At 34.5% G+C, this 8,375-nt stretch overlaps 1 protein-coding gene across 2 annotated transcripts; it reads left to right on the forward strand.

Moving 5' to 3' along the window:
• The first annotated feature begins 1,229 nt into the window (after positions 1–1,229).
• On the forward strand, positions 1,230–6,475 carry LOC140982615 (probable protein phosphatase 2C 33). 2 transcript variants are annotated; one of them, XM_073449199.1, is made up of 6 exons: positions 1,230–1,768; positions 1,985–2,500; positions 3,893–4,282; positions 4,357–4,474; positions 5,101–5,324; positions 5,739–6,475. In XM_073449199.1, the coding sequence occupies exons 2-6, from the start codon at positions 2,255–2,257 to the stop codon at positions 6,192–6,194; spliced, it is 1,434 nt and encodes a 477-aa protein (XP_073305300.1). In that variant the 5' UTR covers positions 1,230–1,768; positions 1,985–2,254; the 3' UTR covers positions 6,195–6,475. The 2 variants fall into 2 exon arrangements, with proteins under 2 accessions (XP_073305300.1, XP_073305301.1); XM_073449200.1 differs by having other exon boundaries at positions 2,121–2,500.
• Positions 6,476–8,375: the final 1,900 nt, after the last annotated feature.

An 8,375-nucleotide genomic window follows, 5' to 3' on the forward strand; every position in this document is an offset into this window, starting at 1 on the left:
ATCAATTAAACAGATGAAGAAATTTATCTCATAGTACAATGTGTATGTTTAATATGAAACGATCATATTAGTATAGATCTATGAGACATATCAACCCGGTTTCATATATATACGAGTGAAAAATAATTTTTGTAATATAAAAAGTAATATTTTTCGTGGATCAAGTCAGATATGAGATTCATATCACATAATTGATCCACGAAACAGTATCACATGAGTTTTAAATATAACTTTTTGTCATGTTACATGTAAAAGATGAATTGCCATTTTTAGATATATTAATTAATTAATTAGTAAACCTGAACATTATTACAATAAAATGTCCGTACACTTAACTAATTACTATGTGATGAGAGGGATTAAGTCAAAAATGGACTTATTACGTGTGGAATTTAAATGGGGCCCATTATCAATTGCCATTATTTAATTTTTAAGTAAAAAGAAAATGGTAGTCTTCAAAAGTTTTTAAAATAGTTGGGAAAATGATAGATTTTTATTTTTATTTTCAATTTAGGGGAATATTTTCCCCATTAAACCGAGCATAACAAAAAAGAAAAGTAGAGAACACCTGAGAAAATTCAATTATGGAGCCCTTGAATTTAAAGTCATAAAAGCTACCAAAATTCCTTTTAAAAATGAAGGAAGAGTAACTTTAAAAATTCAATTTGGTTAAATATTGTATTTATTAGTAAATTATATAAAAATATTATTTATCTAAATTGATGTGATATTTTTGTAAAAACTAACTGTTGTCGGGATTACTAAAGTCCTCAAACTTTATATATAATACATATGATTATCTATTTCTATTTTTTTTTTAATTGTGGGATGGATTTTGATATAGTCGAGATCTGACTCGAAATATCATCCTAAACTTTTATCGTTAGATGATGTACTATAAGTAATCAGCAGCATATATAATTATCTATTAGAGTAGGTGTTAGTTTATCTATCATTATATTATTACATTTTTTTATTGAAATTAAGTTAAATAGAAAAATAGATTTTTTGTCATACACAACAATGCGTACGAACATATTAATTATAATATTCATATCAAATTACAACCGTCCAATATTTATTCTATAAATTGATTAAACAATATTTTAAATATTTAATATTATGTTACATGTAACGTATGTGTCTCTGTCGCTAGTATACATCGCTCGTCAAATGAAAAATGGATAATATGTGGCTGAGTAGTTTCACAGTTTTAACACAGAAACAGATACTGACCAAGTCTTCTCTCTTTTTTTTCCATTTTTTTTGTCATTTAACAAGAAAGGCCTATCGGCGGCTTTCTTGCGATCCCAAATCTCTGACTCCGTTCTTTGTTTTTGATTCTTTCTCCTTCTTTTGGCGTCCTTCATTTCTTACCATTTAATTCAATTCCTCGTTCCGTTTTTTAAACTTGCGAGGCACCACTTGTCTTCTATTTCCCTCTCTCTCTCTCTTAATCTAGACCAATTCTTGGGGTGGGATGAAAAATATAAATGAATAAAGAATATAGAAGAGCTGGGGCTGACGTACTGATTTCGGGGGTGCGAATCATCTATTGATATTGATCAACTGTCGAGCTTCTTGGGTTTCCTCTATCTGCTTCCAAGATCGAATTGTTGGTCCATTTCTGCAATTTATTGAAGAGTCTGGTTTTGGAAGGTCTATGTTAAGTGGGTTCTTATTTGTTGATCTCCAATTCAGACTTTCTTTGGATTTGGGGCCCCTTTAAGAGATTGAAGTGCGTTTCATCAATACAGAAACTTTGAAGGTTCTCAATTTTTATTCCAGATCTGCGTTTCTCTTTCTTTTTTCTTGTTTTGGTTGTAGTCGGTTCTTTGTGCTCAATCCTTTTACCTTTTTACATGCAGAAAGATAAGGGGATATTTAGTTTATTTTCTGTGATTGTTGTTCTTTTACGCGTCTTTCTTTTTATAAAGTTTATTGATAGACAAGGGATAATTGGAAGTTTGTGTTTTTTTTATAGGTTGGATTGGAAGCTTATTCTTCTACCCCTGTATTGAATACAAGGCTGAATTTTTCCCTATGGATGAGTGTATTTTTCTTGGATAAACTGGATATTATCGTCATCAATTTATGTGTATTTTCTGGGTTGGATATAGGATTTAGGGAAACTTAAGAACCTTTTGGAGGATTTTGGACTTGGATTTTTGAGACGGATCCAGTTACGGAGAATAGGGAGTGTGACTGCCTGGCTGGTCTGGAGTGCATCCTGAATGTAATCAGGGCCCTAAGGATGGGGTCCTGCTTGTCTGGTGAAAGCAGGGGCAGCCCTCTTCCTGGTTCTCCTATTGGAGTTAGAAAGAGGAAGGGGTCGAAAAGGAGACTCGGGTCTCGAAATTCATCCTTTGATTTTAGGGCAGAAGAACGACTTCATCGGACGCCTGGGCGGCTGTTCTTGAATGGTTCGAGTGAGATTGCTTCACTGTTTACCCAGCAGGGCAAGAAAGGAACCAATCAAGATGCCATGATTGTTTGGGAGGTTAGCTCATTCTTTCCTTAACTTGATGCTTGTGATTAAGGATAAATGAGAAGGCTAAAGTCTACTGTGATTTGATGTATTATGGGATCTCTGGTAATTTTGTCTTAACTCGAGAGGTCAGCCATAACCTTTTTTTATGTGCTGTTCAACCATATATTTTCTGTTAAAATAAAATCACAGCACTGAATCGTTTACCAATTTGTTTTTTCAAGTGTTCATTTGTCATTTGTCACCTTTTGACAATGTTGTACTCAGCTGAAAACTGCTTATGCTTTTTATTTTTTTTAATACATTTATTGTTAGAAATGATCATACACGCTCTCGTTTATGACTGTGGGTCCTTAAATCTTCCAATGCTAAGTAATTTTCCACAACTTAGTGAGTTTCAAGGTTCTTGTACATAATAGATTCACGGTTGCCGTTTCTTTATATGTGTTTTTCTTCTATTCATTACTAAGCCTTGGGGAAATATATATCCACTGAATCAATAAATTTGGATGTTCATTTCTGTTTGAACACGCCACAGTTAACAATGAGCTATTGAAACCACTTTCTCAGATGCTCAAACTTGTAGGAGATTTCCCAAGCAATAGGATTTACACTTTTAAACCCCCCTTTCCCCCGACTTGCAAGTCAAAAATTGGGGAATATGTGTGGTATTATGTAAATGTTGATTATTGTTGTGCACGAACAGTTTAGAAAATGTTGTGACCCATGGTTTTGACATTTAATTAATGCAGTTTTTCCAGTAATACGAGCTCAAAAGAGGTGTATAGCTCTGTAGTTTTATATTTTAACAAATGGTCAAATTGTTGTTGCTTAATTAAAAGTTATCGCTTGTTTTGGTGGTGCAAGTCAAATATTTTATGCCATACAAAAGCCCAAACACTATGTTTCAATTGCTCAACAAGTAAAAACAATTGTTGCCGTCCAACAATCTTATTCTTCATAATTGCACCAATTGCGACTCAATTGAAATTGAGTATATAATCTTGGCTCTGATACCAATACACAGAGCTTTAGCGCTTTACTAAAATTCAAGTTCTCGATCTTACAAATACCTATTCGTGTTACGTGTTTGGGACCTGAAGGAGAGACCCAAGTGTCAAGATGCCAACCTTAAGGGCTTGTTAAATTAGTAGTCAAACTTTTGCGAGGTAGCAGAAGAAGGATATATGCTTATTTTTTTATAAGCTTGTGATTATTGACTCCAGAGAAGGGAAATTGTAGATCTCATAGTTTGTGACAAGTTTGATGGTTTTATACCATCACATCCAATTTGGAATCTGATAATAATGTTCACTATAGCTAATGTTGAATCTTTTTGTACAGATAATTTTTTATCATCATAAGTTTTCCTTTCTCTGATTTTTTATGAGATTTGATATCCAGAATTTTGGCTCGAGGACAGACACGGTTTTCTGTGGGGTTTTTGATGGGCATGGTCCTTACGGTCATTTGGTCGCAAAGCAAGTTCGAGATGATCTTCCTCTTAAGCTAAGTGCGCACTGGGAAGTTAATATAAAAAGCGATGAAGTTCTTAGAGAGGTCAGTTTAAATACTGCTGGTTGTTTATGCTCTGAAGAAAATTCCTTTGTTTCTGCTGATGAGGAAGCTAGAGCTTCCATTGATGTTGACGAAACTGGAAAGACTTCAGAGGTCTTTCAGACATTGAAAGATTCTTTCCTGAAGGCTTTTAAGGTTATGGATAGGGAATTGAGAATGTATGCGAGCATTGATTGCTTCTGCAGTGGAACAACGGCTGTGACTCTGGTGAAACAGGTACAACTTGATGATTAGAAGTGATTCTCGATAATGTTTTCGATGTATTATGCAATTAATATATTTTTCTGTAGGGCCGGGATCTTGTTATTGGAAATGTTGGGGACTCTAGGGCTGTATTGGGTACGAGAGATGAAAATAACGCACTTGTTGCAGTCCAATTGACTGTTGATCTCAAACCTAATCTTCCAGGTAAGGCTCTTTCTCTTTCCCATGATATTGGTTATATATTGGTTGTGACTGTCATGAGTTTATGAAACCAGAAGAATGCAAGATCTTTAATTTATGGTGCAAAACCATTAATCGTTACTGGTTTTTTGTTGGTGATTCTTTTCCCATCTGACTCCAAATTTTCAGCCAATTCTCCTACAAAAATTGTGCACTTTGGAATTTCAGTAGAGTAGACTTGGGAAAATTTTTTTTTGTTAATCCACAGTTCTCCCATATATCTTCCCAGGTCAAACTAGCATCCTTATCTTTATAGTCATTGGATTTTAGTGGAGATGTCAATACAAATACCAAGTTTTTAACACTTATATTTTGATCAATATCGAATTCCTCTATAACATGATTGGAGTGATAGTCATCCTGGCTAAGTGGAAACTCTTTTTGTTGCCTTAATAGCGAGATGTGTATGAGTTACTGGAAAAGTCAATTATCATGGAATTTGGGCAATCTAAATCGCGAGATATATATAATTTTTTTGTCTTATTTCATGATCTGTCACCTTTAATACTAAACTCTGAATTAATCAAAGCATTTAAGATAAGCTTGACATCAGGCCCTCATTATTGATTCTATCTACACCTCTGTTACAGCTGAAGAAGAGAGGATACGCAAATGTAAAGGACGTGTTTTCTCCCTTCAGGATGAACCTGAGGTATCTAGAGTGTGGCTGCCAAACAATGACTCTCCTGGCCTTGCTATGGCACGCGCATTTGGTGATTTCTGTCTCAAGGACTTTGGTCTTATTTCGGTGCCCGAAATTTTTTACAGGCGCATCACCGATAAAGATGAGTTTATAGTATTAGCAACTGATGGGGTAAGGACTAGTGTTTTATTCCCCCAAATTGCAGTATTCTATTTTGTATCTACTTCTAGGGTCATCTTATAATCTCTTTATTTGTTTTCTTCGTGTCCTGTCCTGTTCACCATCATTTTTTTTGGTTGTGACATGGGTGGTGGTGTTTTCCTGTCTAGTTTCTTTAGGTGTCCCATTTTTTCTGTCTACCAGTGCTCCACTTGGAGTTGTTTTACCATCGATTGACCTTTAATCGATTATAAGATTATTTCTAAAGAGCTGCTTTTGTGCTATATGCCTTGGATTCTAATGATTGAACTGGTTATAACTGATTTTATTATTGTAACACAAGGTTGTATTCTACATTTATTTAATGATATTTTATTTTACTTTTAAAAAAGGTAAAAGTTGACCTAATTTGTACTTATATTGTAGATATGGGATGTTCTTTCGAACCAAGATGTGGTGGACATTGTCGCTTCCTGCCCCACACGTTCACACTCGTCTCGAACTCTCGTGGAGTCGGCAGTGAGGTGTTGGCGTTCCAAGTATCCAACTTCTAAGGTCGATGACTGTGCTGTTGTTTGCCTTTTCCTTGACTCAAATGAGACTGTACTTTCGACATCCAAATCCAAGGAAAATATCCCATCACCCGAAACCAGTCCAACCGGATTGAACCGTTCTGGTACAGTCAGAACTGGGAATGAGGCACTTGAATCAGGAGATGGGGAAGGTCCGGAAGCAGCAGCAGAAGGTGACCAAACGGGGAACAAAGGAACGGGAAGAGAGTGGTTGGCTCTCGAAGGCGTCTCCCGTGTAAACACGCTGCTGACCTTGCCCAGGTATGTGCCCGGCAAAGAAGACAAAAAAGAGACCAAAGCTAAGAAATAAAGGTGGCATTCTTTCATCTATTACTATATTAATATGTATTTTTTTACCCCTAAATGATTTAAGATCTTAGGACCATTTATAATATTCATGATATTTTGTGTGTGATTTTGGGGGGGATTGAGAGTTGGACCCGACTAGTATTAGAGCGTCTGGGGAATGGTCCTTTCTTTCTGTTTTGTGTGGTTAGAATCGGAAATTTTGTAGCATCCAACTCTTCCCTCTGCTCATTCAAATTTGTGTGTACATCTATTCATCGACCTGTCGTCGGTCCACCTTATCATATTTTTATATTATCACAAATTATATTTTATTGTGATCTCTAATCTTAAATCATATTTTAATATCACTAATTATATTTTGTTAGATAAAACTATAAACAAATATATAATTAATTTTCTTTTTATTCTATTATATTTCTGACTTTTTTCAGTACGTCAATGATATGTGCTTGAAACAAGAGGGAAAAAAGAGATTNCTCACCCATTGGATACACAATTTTTCTATATTTCATCACATCCAATGGGTGAGTGACACCTCATCGGTGCTCACATAAGTGTGCACGATATGTGTGCAGCATATCAAATATATATATATATATATAAACCAGACGAAAACAATAATTCTGACACATAATAATTATGTCGATCTTCATTTTCAGTTAGGTTAGATTTCCTGAATTTGTAATTTAGCTGCCAAATCATTTGTTTTTCCCGTAATTCTGTAAAATATTTTAGCTCTAATCTTGTCATAATTCAAGTTGATGGATTTGACAAGTTGAACATAGATCATATAGGACTTGTTAGTTTCTAAGAAAATTATTTAAAAGATTCGGAAAAATCAGCCCATGGATGAATGTTCCGTGCAACAAAAATCACAAAATAAATTAACTAATTTTGGACGAAGCATAATGGCTTATGTTGAATTTATCCACAACCAACGAGAAAAACTAAATCAGATGATAAGTACAAAATCAAATAATGAAAACGTAATAGATAATATTGGAGTAAGCAGCACCTTCTCGTCGGCAAAAGTCATTTTCCAGATTTTTTTTCATTTGATGTTACTTCATAACCGTCGCCGTTTAGCGATATTTACTTGTTCCCTCGTTATGTTTTATGTGAACCGTCTGATTACAATGGAATAGTGTAAATCGTCACTAAATTTGGCGACGGTACTTGATAATCATCACAATCGGTTAGATAAAATATCTGAGAGTTGCATATATGTACTTAAACAATCATCTCCTCTTGAGCTAGTTTTTGGAGTTGAGTTAGGTCCAACTTCATATATCCAATAACGCGTAGTTGCGCTTGGGAACGATGGATTTGGGGTTCTTTCCAGTTCTTCATTCGCTTGGCGCTGGTTCTGCATCATCGTTTATCCATTTCCAACTCTTTCAAGACGTAATCTGAAGGTGCGAGTATGATATCTTCTGCATTTCATTCCTTGTGGGGTCCCAAATCGGTGTTTGAAGTGTTTCAATGAATGATGAAAGGATTAGATTTTGAATTTTGTGGACGCTTAAGCCAAACATCAATTACATGTTCCCATTTCTAAGTGGTATCAGAGACCAGGTTTCACTGTTACGTGTTGGATTGTCTATAGTTAGGCCACTCGTTCTGCCCGTAGTTAGGTCATTTGTGAATTTCATGCTCCAGATGTTCATTCTTGGACGTGAGATGAGTGTGTTAGTTGTCCACATCGGTTGAATAAATAACCTGGGAGTTGCATATATGATCTTGGACAATCCTCCCTCCTAGAGCTAGCTTTTGGAGTTGAGTTAGGTCCAAATTCCAATCTTAACATATTCTATATTTCCATATAATTTCGTACATTTTTATAAATTATTATCGATCATATATTATTATTAGATACAATTTAAATGTTAGTCAATTAATGCATTTTTGAAGTATTTTTTTAAAATTTAGAAATATTTATTATTTTTGTGCATACAATTTATTATCGTTATATTATTATTCAAATAAATCATATTATTCTTTAATAATTATTCAAAATAAGGATCAAAATTAAAGTCGCCAATAAAATTATCATCACATAGAGGAGTATGTTCGCCCGTGCAACCTTAAAAACTGTCATAACAAAACTTTTTTAAATGACGATACAATGAAAATAAACTTAGACTGATATGAATTTGTAACATATTATTATTGTTGGTATAAT

This window comes from Primulina huaijiensis, chromosome 8, assembly GCF_012295235.1.
Source record: "Primulina huaijiensis isolate GDHJ02 chromosome 8, ASM1229523v2, whole genome shotgun sequence".
Classification (NCBI taxonomy): domain Eukaryota; kingdom Viridiplantae; phylum Streptophyta; class Magnoliopsida; order Lamiales; family Gesneriaceae; genus Primulina; species Primulina huaijiensis.

Coding starts and splice junctions, on each gene's coding strand:
- LOC140982615 (XM_073449199.1), top strand. CDS start 2,255: ATGGGGTCCTGCTTGTCTGGTGAAAGCAGGGGCAGCCCTCTTCCTGGT. Junction 4,475..5,100: donor TCTCAAACCTAATCTTCCAG/GTAAGGCTCTTT, acceptor CCTCTGTTACAG/CTGAAGAAGAGAGGATACGC. Junction 5,325..5,738: donor TAGTATTAGCAACTGATGGG/GTAAGGACTAGT, acceptor CTTATATTGTAG/ATATGGGATGTTCTTTCGAA.